This window comes from Falco cherrug, chromosome 9, assembly GCF_023634085.1.
Source record: "Falco cherrug isolate bFalChe1 chromosome 9, bFalChe1.pri, whole genome shotgun sequence".
In the NCBI taxonomy this organism is placed as follows: Eukaryota; Metazoa; Chordata; class Aves; order Falconiformes; family Falconidae; genus Falco; species Falco cherrug.
Genome location: NC_073705.1, coordinates 10,073,242 through 10,092,038, shown reverse-complemented (window position 1 = coordinate 10,092,038; position 18,797 = coordinate 10,073,242). Strand labels below are relative to the sequence as shown.

The window sequence follows — 18,797 nt, the reverse complement described above, 5'->3', positions numbered from 1 at the left end:
TGGTGCTTTCTGTGTCCCGGAGCTGTGCTAAGGCTGGGAAAGGAAATTATTAAAGGTGAGTACTTCCCAGCTTGATGACTTTCTTTAAGGATGTGCTGCCAGTTAATTATTTAAATGCATATTTAGTTAGTTAAACCAGTGAATACACATTTACACTAAGCACCTGATAAATGTGGTCCTTTTTTGATTGGGGAAAAATGTTTAATTAGCCCTGTCATCAGTGCTCTGAAGTTACATTTATTTTTTGTATAAAATTCAATTAGTTTGCAAGTAAGATGCTAAAATCAACAGTAGGTTTTACTGTTGTTGGTGTTCCTGGTGAGGTTTTTTTCTGTCTTACCTTGTGTCTAAAAGTTTGGGGTTTTTACTCCTGACTTCAGAACTACGGCAGCTCTGGCTGGGAATGAGTTTTCCAATCACCCCCACTAATATGAATCAAATACCTTTCTAATTTCTTTTCCCCCTTCAAACGCAGTTTCACCTTGCAGGTAGCAGAGCTTCTCTTGCCCTGTGAGATTTAAAATATTTAAGGCAGCAGACAACTGCCTCCTAGCTCTGTCTTGTGGCTTGATGGATTTGTTGTCAGCAGGGTAAGTGCTGTGAGCAAGACAGTCCAGACAAGGCAGCCCTGGATCTGTAAAAGGGAGGGCTGGGGTGGGACACATCTAATTTCTGGACACTGTGGTCTCCTCTCCACCTGCCTGGAGCGGCCATGGGGCTGAGGTGCAGACCTGAGAGCTGGGATTTCACTGTGTTCTGCTCTGGCTTCTGCGGCTGTTATCTCTTGGGCTGTAGGGAGCTGCGGCAGCCCTGAGCTTGGGGTCAGTGCATAGCCCTTGATCTGCAAAACAGCTTGTGGCTAAAGGCAGTCTGTACTGTTGTTTTCCAGCCCAGCTGGGGCAGGACAAGTGTGATGTTGTCCATGCAGTGTTATTTTCTTGGAATATTTGGCAAGGGAGACGCAAGATTTGGGGGAGAGCAGGGTGATGTGTAGTGTTCCCCCTCTGGGGACCTGTATCATCACACAAGTCCTAATTATAGTGCTGTTTTGATAACAGTCGTAATGATCATCGTTGACGGCACTGATAACACCTTGTGCTGGTTGCATTGTTTCTTACTTGGCAGTGTTCTCAGCATCCCCAGTGCTCCCAGGACCCTCCCTGCCTTCTCCATATTGCTGTGTTGCTTGAAAACATTTGATATGTAAGAGTCCTTGTGTTTTGCCTGTGCACCTTTTGTAAAGGAACATTTTCACTCTAATTGTTTCAGCTGGCTTGCCAGCCAGCCAAAAGGCAATGACACATCATCATTAGCTGCTATCTGACAGGGATGAATGACCCTGGGAAATCTTGTTGTTAAAGGCAATATCTGCTCTTCCTGCTCTTCACTGCTCTTTCTGCCTTCAGAACAGCTATTCTTTGAAGAAGAAGTTAAGGAGGAGGGAGAGAGGCCCTGCCCTCTGTTGTATTGGAAAAAAGAATTCCTCATCCCTGTCACCGCATGCTGGAAGGTCACCTTATTCTTCCTCCTATGAGTGTCAGAAGCATCATCCATTCCTGGGTTTGAAATTCACAACTGTCACATTGATGGGGGCCAAGTGATCTGCCAGCGTTATGCCACTCATTCATTCCTCTGGCAGAATGCTGTGCAGATTGCCTAATTCATTTGTGGCCAAACGTTGGGTTTATATTTGGCCTCTTACTGCTTTTAAAGAAATTGTTCTTTTTGTTGTTGTTTCTTAAGTGCATATATTGCCCTTTTTGAAGTATGTTTCACCAGAGGATCTTAAAGTGCTCTGGGAGCCACCTCCATTGCCATTGTACAGATGTGTATGTAAGCAGAGGTGAGGAGGAGCTGAAGGACTTGCTTAGTGCTCTAGTTGGGAGCTGATGCTGGGACTCGTTGCTGTACGCACCAGCACTGTTCTGATTTCTAGGTTACAACTGGTGCCTTCAAAACTTGGTTCATTATCTGGCCAGGCTTGACATAGTCTGTCATCTCCATGCATTCAGACGAAGACGGCTTGCTGTACATGGTGTAGTCTTTGTTTTGGTCTAGGACCTGATCAGGGGAGGTTTTTGGACCTTCCTGGCTGCTTGTGGTGGGCCTGGAATCCGGGATGTGACTTCTGTGACTCCTTGGAAATCCTGCCTATCTGGAGGAACATGCAAATCTCTGAGTGCTTTGTGCTGATTCAGGCAAGGCTTACGAACAAGGACTGCTTCAAGTGAGCTTCTGCCCCCTCCCTATGTCTTTGTTCCAGCCCACAGTCAGGGATGCACTGTGCTGTTAGCTAGAAGGTTGAGCAAGGTGGGAGAATGGCATTAACGAGCCCCAGCGCCTTAGCTGTAGAAAAGCAGCTCATGTTCTGCAGTGTCTGTCTTCTGAACCACACCATATGGCCGAGTCCAGCACCTTCAGTTTGTCAGCAGTGATTTGCTGGCTTAGGAGGGCCTGAATCTTCTTTTCTGGTATTATGACGTGAATAGCAGGTGCTTGCCAAGGTGGTACAGGCCCAGGCATGTTGCCTGCGTGTCAGCAGAGGAGAAACTTAATACCTGGGGGCTCTGCCTTTCCGGGTGATGGTTTGGAGCCCATTTAAATGGGCAGGGATGCGCTCTATGGGATCCCCTTTCTCCTGCTTTTTCCCAGTCTGAGAACTGCTCAGATCGTTTCTGGAACTTCCAAAGCCTTCTGGGTGGCTGATGGATGAGGTGTCTTTGGAGCCTGTCAGACTAATGAGTGGTTCTGCCCAAAGGTGACCCCTTTTTTGGAGGAACCCTGAGCTCCTTACCTGACAAGGACAGGTTTGTAGCAGCAGCAGTTCTTCTGCTCTTGCAACAAAGAGGCACCGACAGGAATAGCTGATGCAACCACAGAGGCAAAGTGCTGTGGGAAGAGACCGATTCAGAAAGGAGGAAGCTGCTTGCCTTTGACCATCTGTGGGATGTTCTAGGGCCCTTTGTCTTTGGGCAGCGCTAAAAATACGAGTGAACCAAGATGCTGTTTTGTTCCTGGGTTTCAGCTCTGAACTCACCTGTCTGCTCACTGAAACCAACAGTGGGTGAAGGACATGGTATTTCTTAGAGGAAAGAAGACTTTCTTTAGGTCTCTGGAAACAAAAGCAATGCTCCTTTCCCCTTCCCTTTCAAGAGCACCATACGGAGAAAAAAAAAGAAGTGTCCCAAATAACACAGTTTTGAGATTTCAGTAACTGAATGGTGATGCTGCCCATGCAGATGGAGTGAGAACTGGAGAGCAGTGCATGTTGTACGGACATGAAGATGCCATCAGCACCTTCAAAACCCCCAGTTCCTGCATATGAACTTAACAGAGAGACCTCTCTGCAAAATGGTTCCAAGTAGACCTCAGGCCCGCTGCTCCCTTCTGCCGGTGGGCTTGGAGCTCTGGTTTTATGTTCAGACAATGCGCAACCTGCAGAAGAGAAGGTAGGGGAGGTCTCGGGCATGTGCTGTGGGAGGAACTGGGGCTGTGATGAGTCTGTTGTTGTTGACTGTTTTACCTTTGCCAGTCTGTCAAGGCTGTTCAAGTTGGCTCACTTGAACAGCAGATTCCCATCTTCTACCAAAATTGCCCTTCTGTGTTTTTCTTATGGACAGTTGAGCTGTGGCCTTTGGAAGCTGTTGTATGTGGAGTGTTTGTGTGCTGGAGTTTGTTCATTGACCTTTAGTTGGTTCCTCTGCCCTTGGCGTCGTGTTTGAGTGCTTTTAAGGCTGCAGTGACTGAACTGCATGCAAAGTTGCTTCCCAAAACTAGCTCTGTCCGGGGGATCCTGGAGGGTGTGGGAAGGGCAGGTGGGTTTTAGAAGTGGGTTGTGTTTCTATTAATAATTGTTATCCTTGACTCTTGTCCTTTTAAGTGGCAACAAAAGCTTGGCAGAGTGCGATGCAGAGAAAAAACCTTCACTCCCTTCCCCTCGTTTGCTTAGGTCCCAAACTGAACAGTGATGTTAATTAGATAAGTCAGATACTCTGCAAAACAGCCTGTTCAAGGACAAACAGATTTTAATTAAAGGCTGTGTGCACTGGAAGGTCATGTCACTGCATTGTGCCTGAACAGTTACTATGGGAACACCAGGAAAGCACCCAGAAAGTGTGAGTGTGTGTGTGACTACGAGAACACAGGTCTTGAGGTGCAAATTTCACTTCTGGTTATGTTTCCACTGGCAAATATGGTCTGAGTGAGATGCCACCCTTGGGAGTGTGTAGTTGGGTTTTGTTGCTGTAGGGTTTTCCGTGTTGCGGGGGTGGGAACCCTTGCTTCAAGCTATTCAAATCACACAAGTTTGGTCTGAGCCAGACTACAACGCTGTGAATTAGGGCAACTGATTTCCAGCTCAGTTTCTAGTCTGTTTATAGTTGGTGAACTCAGTTTCTTAAAGAGAACCTGGATATTGGGAAGAGTTTTGTTTGTGTTGAAACTTGAAGTGACATTATTTTGAGGTTTGCCTCGGTCTTTGCAGTCTTCTAACTGGAATCCAACATGAATTCTTGTGATAGTGGCTCATTCCTGCATTTCAAGCCCTCTCAAGGTTCATCTCTGCTAAGCTGCCTGAATTTAATCTTGCTGACTTGAGTATAAGGTGTTCTTGTCTGTCTTCAGTCCCAAGCCTTCTTTCAACTGTTTGGGATGTATCAGCAGACTTGTCAATAGCCTGATGCTAGATAACCACTCTAGTGATCTACAGACCATGAATGTGCCTTGGGACTGATGGAGGTTTGGTATGATCCCCAAATGGGTCCCTCTAATGCAACGTGCAGTAGCAAAAGCTCATTCTTACTAATTTTCATGTGGTCTAGCAAGAGGATCCATAGAGAGAATTTAAATATTTTCAGTATTAACACTTACTATTTTTTCCCCCCTATCAAATAAGTTGAGGCAGGGACTGATGCTGCATTGGCACCGTAAGCAGCCTTCTTGCACAAGTAAAATAGCCACTGAAATGTGGGCTTTGCAGTGAGCTTGAAATCTAGTATTTGTGTGGGAGTTTGAAAGCTCAAATGAGCTGCTTCACAATCCTGTTCTCCCTCTTGTTACTTGGTGGTTTTGGGAACAAATGAACCATGAGACAGGAAGGATCACAAGTGTGTTTGAAGGGAGAGTCTGAAACCAGGTCTTTTGCTCTTTGGTGGTTGTTTTTTTTTCCTGTTTGTTTGGACAGCCCTTGTGGGTTGTCCTGCTTTGGAAGATACCGTTGGGCTGCCAAACGTTGGGTGTTTGGAGCCATATGGAGCCGACTCAGCAGGGAGATTGCCAGGCAAATAGGGCTGGATTTTGGAGAGTTTATGCACCGCTTATAGAGGAACTGGCTTTGTTTCCTGACAGCTGAGAAAACGCCATTCTGCCTGTTTGTAGGGAAAATAGATCAGGATTGGTATTTTGTACGTGCGTCTCCCCGTGCCCCTCCGCAGCAGTGGGAGGCAAGTGCTGGGTGCAGGCGTGGGCAGAAGGTACTGGAGCAGGAGGAACTGTGCCCTGAAGTCAGTGTGGTGGGAGCATGGGTGCAGGGCGGCGGGTTGTGCCCTCAGGGAGAGAAGGCAGAGCAGCACAGTGCCCCGGCTTGGCCAGCACACCTCAGCCTGGGTCTGCAGAGACCCTGGCCCTTGGGTTGTAAGGGTGGCTTTGGGGGAAGCATGTTCAGGGCTCAGCGGGAGGCTGCTACAGGAGATGTCAGCTGGGTGGGTGCTGTCACAGCAATGATGAGCAAGTTGTTCTTTTGGTCTTGGTGCTACAATCAAACTTCCTGCAAGTGCTCTTTGCCTGAAAACAGACTAGAAACTGGCTTTGAACATTTATTGTCTTTTGTCTGACCCTTGCTTTTCTGACTCTGGACAAGTGAGCTATGTTTTTTTCTGCGCAGATGTCTACCTTTGACCTAGTTAGTTTTGACTTTTAAAAATACATTGAGCAGAAATGAAAAAGCCGAAGAGAAGCATCTGACTAGAGGAGCAGGAACATGCAGTGTCTGTCCACCTCACGAAGCGGCTGACTTTGCAGCAGGCAAGATGTTTCCAAATGTAAGCTTTCAAACGCGTGCTCTGTCCCTTCTGAGAACTCTGGATACACACAGCCTGACAGGGATGGCTGTACTTTAGCAAGGATTTGGCGGAGCACTCAAAGGAGTAAGTTTCCTTTCTCTTGAAGCAGTACCACTGGTCTTGCTCCTCTCTGCTGGCTCCCGGAGTGCTCTCACTGACAGCATAGCGTGTGCCATTGCCAAAGGTGTCAAGAAATGCAAGGGAGGAGAGCTAGCCTGGAGGCTAATGTGCAGAGCGCCTGTGGAAAAAGTGACAGTGGGGGAGTTAATGAAAAGCAGACACCAAGCACTGGAAGCTGCACAGCCAAGAATTTCTGCACAGTCCAGGGCTTTCTCCGATACGCAATGAAGATGTGTTACAATTTGGCTACCCTCTCTGTTACCCCAAGGAGAGGAGTGCAGGCATGAATAGTCTGGGTAGGTGGCTTCTGTGATGTGCACCACCTGGAAGAAAAACACAAGCCATGTTAATCTTGTGGTATAAGTGTGCATCTTGAGAGCCAGGAGCCCCGAGTTTCTTGTTCAGATTCCTACTGGGAACCCAGGGGTGCCTTTGGCCACTTGCAGATGCGGTCTGTACATCTGGATGCTCCTGTGTCTCATGCCTAGGAGGCTGGTTTCCCGGAGGGGCTGAGTGCCCACCATGTGTACTGGAAGCTGGTGTCCACACAGCTGAGGTGTGCAAGCTGCATGTCCCCAGGTTATTATCGCCCAGACAGTGTTTGACCTGAGGCTGGTGCCTTGGTGCTTGGCACTGAATGCAGAGAAGGAGCTGCTGCCTGGAAGGTGGCTCCCTCCAGAGTGTTTTTATAGATTTTTTTTTTTTTTTTTCCTGGTGCTGTGAGTAATTAAAGATATGTGATGAAGTGAACTTTTTAACCATTGCATAGCAGCATGGGTGCACTGTGGTCTAACTCCTCTAGAAATTACTGTCTTGCTTTTTGCAGAATGGAGGCATCCTGCCTGGAACTGGCCCTGGAAGGAGAGCGCTTGTGCAAGGCTGGGGACTTCAAAGCTGGGGCAGCCTTCTTTGAAGCAGCGGTGCAGGTGGGGACAGAGGATCTGAAGACTCTCAGTGCCATCTACAGTCAGCTGGGCAACGCCTATTTCTACCTAAAGGAGTACTCCAAGGCCCTGGAGTACCATAAACACGACCTTACCCTGGCCAGGTAAGCATGTCAGCAGTGCTTCATCCTGATCAGATTCAGCTTTTCAGGGCTTGAGCAAAGGCAAGTTCTGTGGGGTCTGAACGCAGCAGCCTGAGGGAATCTGCCCTAGAAATAAGCATCCAAAACTAGCCCTGGGGCATGGGTTGAGTGTGCTTTGGAGAACTCTGGGGGCAACAAGAATGGGTCAGCCACCTTCAGAGCTGGGAGGTGGAGAAAGGGATATGGATGTGAGGAGAGTGCTTGTAGCAACAGGGCAGCGTCCTGTTCTCTTGTCCCCAGGTACTTGTAAGTACACCCAAAGCCATCAGAGCAGTTCACCCAAGACAGCAAAACAGGGAACAAGGATCTGTCTTCAAAATTGAGAGAGCTTGTATGAAGCATTTGAGCTTGGCATGTGTGCTGGGAGCTGCTGGATGTGCTGTACATACCATGCAGCACTTGCTGCAGCTTGAATTCTGCCACCAACAGATGGTGAATAAAAGCATGGGAGCTCTTTAACACCTCTCATCCTTCCTCTGGTCATCTTGCAGAACCATCGGGGACCGCATTGGAGAAGCCAAGGCAAGCGGCAACCTCGGGAATACATTGAAAATACTTGGGCAGTTTGATGAAGCTGTTGTTTGTTGCCAGAGACACTTGGACATCTCTCAGGAGCAGGGAGACAAGGTAATTGGTTCATGGCATCTAACAGGGGGTATTTCCTAACTTTAAAAATAGTCTGTCTGCAAGTCAGTAAATGTGATATGGTGTAGTGAAGGTAGGCTTTGGAAGGAGGTGGCGTGTATAGCTCTCCCTTCTGGCTGCCATCACAGGTCCATGCTGCTGACAGTAACAGCTGCCATGACAGTGAAGGTGGGAAGGGAAAATGTGGGCCTCCTGGCTTCGACCATGTCTGCCCAGCAATGAAAAGGTCCGTATCGGGATGTGAAGTGTAAAACCTTGGTTCTTCCTCCCTTTAGGTAGGTGAAGCCAGAGCACTCTATAATATAGGAAACGTTTACCATGCAAAGGGAAAGCACTTATCCTGGAACATGGCTCAAGACCCAGGCTACGTGCCTCAAGAAGTCAAGGAGACGTTACAGAAAGCTTCAGAATATTATGAGTAAGTATTCAAGCTTGGCCAACCCTGCAGGGATCGGGGCTCATGGGGCATCAGTGACTGCTAGTATGCACACATGTTTGCCTTTTGAGCTTGTCCTGCTCAGATCGTAATCTACATTTTTGATGTTTCTGGTCTGCTGGCAGCTTTCAGGGTCTGCAGGTTAGCTGAGCTCTGGTAACTGTTAGGCTAATGACAGCTGCATGGGATGCAAAGTGACAGATTTTCCCGAGTCCTGTTGGAAGCATTTCTCATAGCGGGGGTTTGTTTCCTGGGCCACTGAGGATGTGGGAGCTCTGGAAGACGTTTGTTACAAAGAATGGGACTGTGAGCTCAGAGCTCTTGAAAATCTGGCCACTGGGTGAGTTTTTGCATGTTGTAATGAATTAGGAATATTCTCCTGAGATGCCAAGTTACGATGGCAAATTAATCTCAAGGCAGGTGAGAGAGGGACTGCAAGCTTTTATAAAATTAGAGCTAAAATTCATCCTGGCATTGCCTTGGTAAAACTCACTGTGGTTTAAAGTATGATTATGCGGTTAAGTTCAGTAGTCTGCTCCTTCTCAGAGCTGTATTTGGAAGCTCCTGCAGCCCCTGCTGCTCTCTGCTGGCCTTGTTAAGAATGGATCCCTGTGTGTCTTCATCACTGGGGCCATGAAAGAGACTCTCCTTCACGCAGAGAAGAGACTTTCACTTGGAAGTCCTGCTTGTTCTTCTTGTGGATCTGTAGTTTATCTTGCTTGTAATGTCCTCCCCTTTCCTAAATAGTTTCAAAGATCACTCTGTCCCACGCAGGAAGGTTGTCACCAGACTTTTGGGCTAATGCTTTTCCTCTCGTGCTTCAAAGTTTTGCTTCAGTAATGCAAGGGTTTTAAGTAGCCTTTTTAAATGAAGAGAGTGACAAGATCTCATATCTGAGGATGTGATAGTGCCTATATGTAGCTCACCACCCTTTTTTCCAGAGAACGGTGCATGTAGCATAGCCAGTGGGTAAATTTGTGCCAGCTGGGGGCTCTATGCTTCCTTGTGTGCTGTGTATGTAAAGGGGGGAAAAACCAAGGTAAGTGCTGGGAAGCTCCATAAGCAGAGTCTTGGCATGGGACTGTGGATCTTGCCCCTCTCCCTAGGTTTGTGCCTGTACCTGTGGCAGGTAATCTCCTTTCTCCTATGCTCCTGATTCTCCCCTGTACAGTAAGGTGCCCATTTCTTGTTTAATGTGGGATCCTGTCAGTGTGATCCATTGTTGTGTGAGCACTTGTGCAGTTCTTGTACACAGCTACAGATTCCTTGAGGTTGAGGGAGCAACAGGGACTTACACCACTGGATCTGCACAGGCTCCCAGAGCTGCAGCTAGCATTGATCACCAGACTTCCACCTGCCAAGGGGTGACCGCCTGCAGGATGGGCAGTTGGGAAGGGGCAAATCCTTCTCCAGGATTAGCTCTCCTTTCTTTATGGTGCAAGTTTCTTCACTGCGTCTCCTGCAGAGTGTGGGCTGTGTCTCACCAGATGTACTACTCTGATTTCTTTCAGGAGGAACCTGTCCCTGGTGAAGGAGCTGGGGGATAGAGCTGCACAGGGCCGTGCGTATGGCAACCTTGGCAACACCCACTACTTACTTGGCAATTTCAGTGAAGCTATAGCCTTCCACAAGGAGGTAGGAAACCGCTGCACCTTCTACTGGGGTCAGGGGCTGAGACTGGTTGTTGGAGAGCAGCCTTTCTTCTCGCCACAGCCCAGGAAGTACAGGGAGATGTTTTCCCTCAGCTGTGTTTTTCTCCCTCCTGTGAGTACCCTCAGGGTCTGGCCCTGTTGTACTAACTCATGCTGAGCAACATCTTACTCCAGGCCCCATCAGAACCTAATGAGCAGCTTGAGGGAAAGGTGCTGCTGGCTTGGAAACCAAAGGAGATTGCTAAGGGCAAATTGCAGCTGGGCTAGCAAGGCTTTTCTGCTCTTAATTTGTGTTGGTCTAGATTTTAATAAATGCAAGCCATGAATTTAATTAAGCTGCTGAAAGAGCTGTTGATCAGGAATAAGTGTTGCTTGTAGAGCATAGTAACTCTCTGTAAATCTTTACAGAGGGTTGAGGTGACACACTCCCTGCTCCAGTTTGAATGCAAGCTAGCATCTATTTCAGAGTATATAACAGTTTCCTTGCAGTGCAAGGTGCTCAGCACCTTGGAAAGTCAGCTCTGTCACAGCTCTTCTGACTTTTAAATGCTGGGGGACAGCAGCCAGCAGTGCTTTGGGAAAAGGGGCTTGAGAAGGGGTAGAAAAACGCTGTGCAGTGTTTGGGACCAGGAGCAGATACTGCAAAGTGAGAGTGAGAGGTGGGGGAGCGAGGGGACGTAAGAGGAGGAGGAGGACCGAGGTGCAGGCAGGGGCAGAGGTTACGGGGAACAGCTGCAACACAGTGAGATGGAGTACACCCACATGCATGTTTGTTCTGTGCCACAGCACTGCGCAAAGTGACAGCCTTGTTCCTGCACTTCAGTCTGCTGATCCAACCACATCTCTTCACAGCCTGACCTACAGCTCTCCGTTCTCCTGTTTTATTCAGCTCTTGAAATATGTAACTCATTTTGCACTTTAGCTAGAGGCATGTGTACTGACAGGGCTGGAGTAGGAGCTGGCGAAGGATGCAGCATTATTCCCAGTGTTACAAAGGCCCTTCCTGATGCTGAATTGCACAGAGGGAGAGATTTCCTGCTGCATCCAGCCCTGCTAGGCATGTGCACCACTACCTTGCTGGGTAGGAGCTTTGCAAACCAAGAAGTTAACCTCCCAGAAAAGTTTCTGTGTAACAGAAACCTGGCAACAGCCAGCCTTTACTCACTAATCTGTGTCTGCTGCAGCGCCTTGCTATTGCGAAGGAGTTTGGGGACAAGGCAGCCGAGCGGAGGGCGTACAGCAACCTGGGCAATGCGCACATCTTCCTTGGGAGGTTTGACATCTCTGCTGAATACTACAAGTAAGTGCCAGGGGCTAAAGCAGACTCGGAGTACCTGTTCCCTGGAAGTTGTGACCTACTGCAGTGAATTCATAGGCTCAGAGGGATGTCACAGGAGACCTGGAGGCCAGTTGCATGTGTGGCGCTCAATAGCAGCGAGTCATACAGCCACCTGACAGCCTGCACCGTGTTACAGGTGTCAACTGCAACACAGCGCACACCCGAGTAGTGACTTTTCTGTCACCTTGCAGAGTGCCCTGCAGTGACCAGGTCTCTTTGTTCCCATCTGTTCCACTGCAGGAAAACACTCCAGCTCTCCAGACAACTCAAAGACCAAGCAGTGGAAGCCCAGGCTTGCTACAGTCTTGGAAACACATACACACTGCTTCAAGACTATGAAAGAGCAATCGAGTACCATCTAAAACACCTGGTGATAGCACAGGAGCTGGGAGACAGGTAAAGGGCTGCCTCAGGAGATGGTGTCTCTGATCTGGTGGGTTCAGAGCGCTGACCCTTCCCTGTTGACTTGCTATTCTCTACTGCTGGGGTTAAACAGCAGTGACGCGTATTCTTGAAAGTCGTTAGAAATCTCATAGAACCTAGGTCTTTGTCCAGTCAGCCAGCAAAAACATAACGTGATTGACATCTTTATCATGTCACTCAAACCTGGAGATTGTGCCCTTAATGCTACGTCTGCGTGGGCAGCGTGAGATTTCTAATAAGTACTTCAAGAAAATGCATTGTATTCAGCACTTTGCCATGCATCTACTGCTGTTTTATCCCAGAAGGGCCCCTCTAAAGCTTCCCCAAGTTCAAAAATATTGTGTCTTCCTTCTTAGAAACTGTGTGGCTAGGGCATGCATATGTGCCACTTTGTCTTGTTGCTCTGCGATAGTACTGGAAAGTTCCATGTAGAAACAAGTGTTACATAGAGCACATGGAGATGATAAATTTTGCTTCTTGTCATGCCTTCTTTGGGAGGCCTGGCGCTTTTTTTTTTTTTTAATATATACATTTTTTGAGAGGTGGGTTCCTTTCTCCTGGATACTCTGTCTGTGATCTTGGAGCCACCTTGCAGCCGAAGTGACTCTGCAGCCACCGCGTTCGGTGTTGCTGCTGATGGCTCTTGGGAGTCTGGGTGTCCTCCACTAGATGGAGCAGAGACATTAGAATGGGAGATCTGTGGCACTTCGGGCACTATCTGCTCAGAGAAGGTACGATCCCACCCAAGGGTGAATCATGCTGTGGGGGTGCAGGCCTGTGGGTTCCTGCATTTCTGGGAACACACCCTATGAGCAGAAGGTATTGAACAGGGTGACAAGAAAAATGTTTAAATGCTGATCAACCCGCCCAAACCTCTGAAAAGGGAGTTGCAGTCATGCTGAACCTCCCCCTGCGCCCCCATATGCTTTTTTTATCCCGTCACCCCCCACATCTGCTCGCTTGCAGAGCTGAGCAGGCTCTGATCAGCTGTAGGTCTCTGCCTGCTTGTGCAAACAGGTGCTGAAACCTGCTCCAGGGACACCTGGGTGTCTGGCTCGGGCTGGGGGTGAGGGCTGCCTGTTCCACACCCGCCTGCACTCCCTGGCTTCTGAAAACAAGAAGCAATGCCCTGAAAAGCCTTGTGGAAATAGGTCAATATTTGCTCAACTGTTGCATGCACAGACTAAAACTGCATGCATCTTGGGTGACACAGTGATGGTATTTAAGCAGGAGAATGTTGCGTGTCTGCAACAGTCTCTCCTTGCCATATTCTTGCTAGTTTAATCCCGGGCTGTTGTTGAACAAAATCCCTGGGTGTTATGTGCCCTTTTGATGCATTGTGCACCTCTGGAGATGAATCCTTGCTGTGTGAGGCAGAAGCTGGACAGGAGCTCTGGCTTGTGCTTTTGGGCTGACTCTCACAAAAGAAGCCAAACCGTTCTGGGTCTTTGCTGCGCTGCTTAGCTTTTTGCTGCTGTGGGTGGAGGTCCACTTCTGAGGCTATTGCTCGTTCCCTGATCTTACTGATGGCACCAGAAGAGTTTAAGGTGCACAGTGCATTTCATTTTCCTTTGTAGAACCTTTCTGTAGGTGAAAACGTGGCTGGGAGGCCTGGCTGCCAGTGCTCTGGGGAAGGAGGCGCCGAAGGGGATGCCGTGCTGCTGGGTTTTGCCCAGCATTTCTGTGGTTGATGGTTTCCTGTTTTGCAGGGTGGGAGAAGGAAGAGCCTGCTGGAGTCTAGGAAATGCCTATGTCTCCCTGGGGAGCCATGAACAAGCTTTGCACTTTGCAAGGAAACATCTTGAAATCTCCCAAGAGGTAAGAAAAGCTGGTTCAGATCGGAGGGAATCAGTCCACCCTGTTGAGAGGAAGGTTTTATTTTGTGCCAGTAAGCTGTATCCCTCTTGCAATGACTGCTTTGGGAAGCCCTTGTGTATGTGCTGTTTCAGTGGTGTCTTTAGGAACTGCAGAGCTTGGCTGGAAGATGCTCCTTTTATAGAAGGCTCCCAGCCTTCCTTTTAATTACAGCTAATAAATTTGCTGTACATTGCTCTTAACTGATGTTCCTGGGTGGGAAGGGATCTGGGGACTCACTGTCTGGTCTGCTGACCAAGGCGTTGTGCACCCAGCTGGTGTGAAGGAACTGATACCACTTGGTGTCCAGTCTGGTAGTACAACCCCCCCTTTCCTGAACACAAGGCTTGTGGGATTCTGACCGAGATGGACCTGGTGATTCTAGCTGTGGTCTGGCTCAATTTGCTGGCAAGTTAAGTACCTGCAGGAAAAAAAAGGCTAGTTTCTCCCTGGTGGCTGGGTGCTCTCAACTTACTGTATTTTGTGCGACAGCACAGGGTGCGGGTGTATGTCTGACAAGTCATTTCTTCTCATTGGAGCTGGCAGGGTGTCCCAGCTGCGAGGGGGTGAACTCTAGCATTGTCCTCGTGCCATCGATTGCTGATGCTGGACGAGCGCAGCCTGCAGCTGGCCCTGTACTGCTGCTGTGCTGTCCGGGCTTTCGTGCATGCAGCTACTCTCGTTTTCACAGACATGCTTGCCCAGCTAGCTGCAGCTTTCCTGGTACAAGAACCTACAGCATTTTTAGGTGGCTTAGAAGTATGGAAAGCAAGAATCCCATGGTTTGCTCTTTCCAGTATGTTGTGTGGCATTCAGCTGTGTCCTCTTTAGTCTTCCCCAGATGAAGCACTAATTGAAATCACCATGTGTAAATGCTTTGTGTGTTCTCCTGCCAGTCTATTGGGTTGGCTAAATCTTAGGGTAGGGTTGACATACCAGCCTAATTATGTATTTAGTTATGCTGATCAGACACGCAGAAGAAATACTGTTCTTTGGCCCTGTACACTTTAGGACAAATTAACTTCTGCAGCTATAGCCCGCTAGGGCTGTGTTGCAGCGTGGGGCTGATTACTCGGGGCCAGATGGCAGCTCGTCGCAGTGCAGAGGAGGGGTGACAGGAGGCCAGGAGCAGCAGTGGTCCTGGTGACTTCTGAGGGTGGAGGGGAAACCCATTGGGGTGGAGGTTCACAGTGTTCTCATTCTGGGGTGGTGGCTGTGATTACAGGGCATGTCAGGAGTAGGTTACTCGTGGCAGATGGCTAATAAACTCCCCTACATCATTTATGGAGCAGTGCAGAGACTGTCCATTTCTGAGGAGAGCCTGCATTAGCTTCTAGCAGCTAGTGATTCTGTTATAAAGCTCACGTTTTATTTTAGCCTTGGGAGCCAAGTGAACGGCTTGTGCTGTTGTGGCAAGCACCAGCATTTTGCCTAGCAGAAACCCAGCGATTTTAGACCTTTGCACGTCGATGTTTGCAGCTCGTTTCCCATTACCCTTTCCCCCTTCTCCCCCAACAAAATGCTGATGGTGACATTTGAATCCAAATGAAGCCTGTTCAGAGGAACCACACTGGAAGCTGCTGTAAGGTGATCGGAGGTTTCAGAGGAAATTTTTCAGTGACAGCTGGAATAAAGGGTGTGTACCTGAAAACCTTGGAAGCTGCCCTAGCTCTCAGATGCTGCTCCGAGTACCTTTTCGACTTCTGCATGCAGCAGAGGGCTCCTGGGGAACTGAGACATGTGAGCTGAGGGCAGAAAACAGGGCTCTGCTAGGGTATGTGTTGTAGGTCCTGCCCAGCATCGTTGTCCTGCCAGTGTGTTCCTCTGATGTTAATAGGGCCTTGGAGATGATCTGGAATGAGTGGAAGTCAGAGAAGCATTTAACAGAGCATCAAGGACTGTGAGACCTAAGCAGGACATAGTAATTTCTCTGGAAATGATGTCAGCAGCCAATCTCTTGTAATTGGCAGGGTATTTATGCCTGATAATAAGCTGTTTGATCTGCCTCCCTTTACTAGTGTTTGGGGCTTTGTCATAAATAATGTGAGGATTTATGATTTTGTTCTAGGATGGCTCACACTGCAGTCTATCTCGAAGGACCACAAAAGAGCTGTTGGAAGGCATTTAATAGGGAGTCAGCCCTCTCCAAGGGAACAGCCAAGGTCTTCTTCTGTAACAGAGGCTGCTGTTCCTCTGCAGATTAGAGCTGTTTCTGAGTGCCCTCTCTGTGTTTGCTGGTGATGTGCAGCACGGCAATTTTCTTGTTTGGTTAAACTTTGAGGAGGGCCGAGCAGCGTGTCCTATGACTCCCCATTTTAAGTAGCAGAAGCCATTGGACAGATCTCTTCCTGAACACGTAACATTGGCTACCTTGCCCTCAGGCTGGTGAGAGATGGGAATGTGGAAAAATCTGAACTCCCAAAGATTTTTGGAGTCTTGCGTGGGTAGATCACTAGGAACAACTCAAAGCTGTATGGATCTGAGCCAGGAGATAAGGGCTTTTGGAGCATCCAAGCCCGGAGTGTGACACCACCCACGTGGCTGATAGTAGTGTGGCTGTCTGGTGCTCAGTAACTATGGAAATACTTGAGGAAGGGGGCTGAGCGCTTCAGGGCTCTCTGCCAAAGCCATACGTGGTTGCAGGACGGACCAGACATGCACGTTTAGCTCTGTCCCAGTTCTGTAGCAGTGGGCGAGCTTGTGCCCCCGCAGTTCATTGTACCAAGCTCCATACAATTGCGTTTCAAGGTGCAGCCCAGTGCACAGCACCTATGGACCCTCTCCCAAATTATCAACAAGGAGCTGTTTTGGAGAGTTGCTTTAGTGTTGAAAGATGGGCTGTATGGTCTCTCAGGGTGTCTCCAAGCTCTTTTTTTCGATGTCTGTGTGTTTGCTTTGATATGGGACTGACAAACCCTTTGCTAGGGGCTGTTTGCTTAGAGCACATTGCCTTTTAACCAGCTGCCCTGTTGGTTTTCACCCTGTAGATCGGGGACCGGAATGGGGAGCTGACAGCACAGGTGAACATGGCCCAGCTCAGGTCAGCCCTTGGCTTGGGCCCTGGGGATGAGGACGTGGGTACAGCTCATCACTATTCTGGCTATGAAGCACAAGGTGAGTTTCTGGGCTTTTGCTGACATCGACAGGTCTCACGAAAGATGTGATATGGTGCGTGGGGAGGGGGAGGTGTTTGCAAGTGGGCAACATGGGAGGAAATATGAATGCCAGAGCAAGATGAGGCTATCAAGTGCCCTTACCAGAAAGAAGTCTGTGGTCTGTTTGCTCTGTGTTTTTCCATAAGCTGCAAGGACAGGGAAGGATAAGCCCCCAAAAGGGCACAGAATGAGTTAATGGAATTAATCTTCGTTGGACATGGAATTCCAAGCAGCAAATCTGCTTTTGTCTCTCTTAAAGCTCTGCAGGGCCCTTTTAAAACTGATTTGACTGATAAAGCAAGCTTTCAAAAGGTGACTGGCAGGGATTTTTGGCTGCTCTCATTCTGATTAGCACCCAAGGAACAAGCCTGCAAGCATGGGTTGAAGGCAGGCTGTGAGCATCAGCATGCTGGGTGCTGTCTCACCCCCAGAACAGCTGCAATGATGCCCAGCTTGGACACGAATGCATGGCAAGACTTGGTTACAGCAGACAAAATGGCTTTACTCACTGCATTGGGCCCTGGGTTGTTCTCCCTCTGCTCCCCAGGGAGCAGGAGAGCACAGCCGAGTCCGAGTCCTCGCCACATGGTGCTGTCGCCACATGGTGCTGTCAGCCTGCCAGCCTGACGTGTGTCCCCAGCTCGGGGACCGTCTGCCTGTCCTGGAACTGCCCGCTGCAGGCACTTGTGTGGGTGCCTGGCATGGGGCACTTCCAGCCGGTTGCTCTGTTGCTGTGGACAGACTTAATAATTCACACACACGAAACTGCATCCCAGGAGGTGTCGGCTGATTAAAAATGACCTTGTTAGTGCAGACACATTTCTTAGGCAGTATGTTCTCTTTCCTGTTGGTAGAACTGACGCAGAGAAGATGATGCTTGGGTTGAGGCGCAGTGTTCTGGGAGGGAGAAAGGCTGGCTGTGCATATTTGCTCTCTATTGATCTTGAAGGCGTAGCCTGCTAAAGCTTTTCCTGAGAAATCGAGCTGTGGGCAAGGGAGCCAGCGTGCCCTGCCATGCCCCATCAGGAGCTGAGTTCTTTCCTCAAAGGTCGTGTGGGCCACAGCAGGTGCCCCAGCCTCCTCCTGCACATCATCTCCACTTTGGTAACTGCTGGGAAACCACTTAGCTAGGGCCTTGCGTTCATTCCTGGCATCTCGTTAGGGGCTTCCTTCTGGCAAATGATTTTGCTCTGAAAGGGGAACAGGAAATTAACCTTGATGTCGCTGCTGCTCCTGGGACGGTGTGAAGCGTGGAGGAAATGAGCTGATGGGGTGCCAGGTCCCTCAGGCTGGGGAATGGGGGGTGCAGGAGGAGGGCAGTGCCAAGGACTGCACGGACACAAGAGCATTGCATGCTGAGACATGTTTGACTGATGTGTGAGCATGTTGCGTAAAAGAGCTGCTATGGAAGGGGTCGGGCCAGATTTATCTGGAAGAAGGGCTCTGCAGCTCTGACCATATTGCATAACCAGGAGCACACAGCCTTGTCTTAGCTGGAAATAATTGGAAAAATAGAGCACGGGGAGCTCTGCTCTCATAACACGCTCCCTGTTGAATCTGGGCTTGAATGCAGCCTGCTATGGACTTGTCTGGTGTCCTGCTGCAGGCAGGCAGTGTCCCTTGGGGGTCAGGGATGTCTTGGTCTGAGCAGAGCCCTTCTTGGGGAGAGCTGAGCCTGGTGCATGGCGGTATCCCCCACACGGCTGATGATGTGGCCCCACTGACTGCATCTCACAGCATGAGACTCGGAGGGGACGTGGCACCAAAGGGTCAGGATTTCTGCTCAAGGCACGTGGCAAGCCGGATCAGTCACTGAGCTGAACTTGGAAGGTGAGGCAGGGCAAGGCAGAGCCAGCCTGTGGGCTGCTCCCTGCCCTTCAGTGATCCAGATGTACCTGTGATGTGTTAATGTCTTGGAGCCAGTAGTGATTTGTCTCTCATGTGACACAGCCAGAGCCATGCCAGTCTGTGTGTAAGACACTGGAGAGTGGGAAGAAGGGCTGTAGTCAGAGACAGTGTTCGCAGCC

At 49.2% G+C, this 18,797-nt stretch overlaps 1 protein-coding gene across 3 annotated transcripts in view; it reads left to right on the top strand.

Annotated features, from left to right (window-relative positions):
• GPSM1 (G protein signaling modulator 1) overlaps positions 1-18,797 on the top strand; it is an 83,071-nt gene that overhangs the window by 20,093 nt on the left and 44,181 nt on the right. For 2 of the 3 annotated variants that reach the window (XM_055719848.1, XM_055719849.1), the window contains exons 2-9: positions 7,006-7,227; positions 7,758-7,893; positions 8,187-8,329; positions 9,859-9,982; positions 11,184-11,299; positions 11,579-11,734; positions 13,471-13,579; positions 16,603-16,729. In XM_055719848.1, the coding sequence (XP_055575823.1) occupies positions 7,006-7,227; positions 7,758-7,893; positions 8,187-8,329; positions 9,859-9,982; positions 11,184-11,299; positions 11,579-11,734; positions 13,471-13,579; positions 16,603-16,729 (1,133 nt within the window). Of the gene's footprint in view, positions 1-2,569; positions 3,450-7,005; positions 7,228-7,757; positions 7,894-8,186; positions 8,330-9,858; positions 9,983-11,183; positions 11,300-11,578; positions 11,735-13,470; positions 13,580-16,602; positions 16,730-18,797 lie in introns of those variants that run through there. The other variant, XM_055719850.1, reaches the window with a different exon arrangement.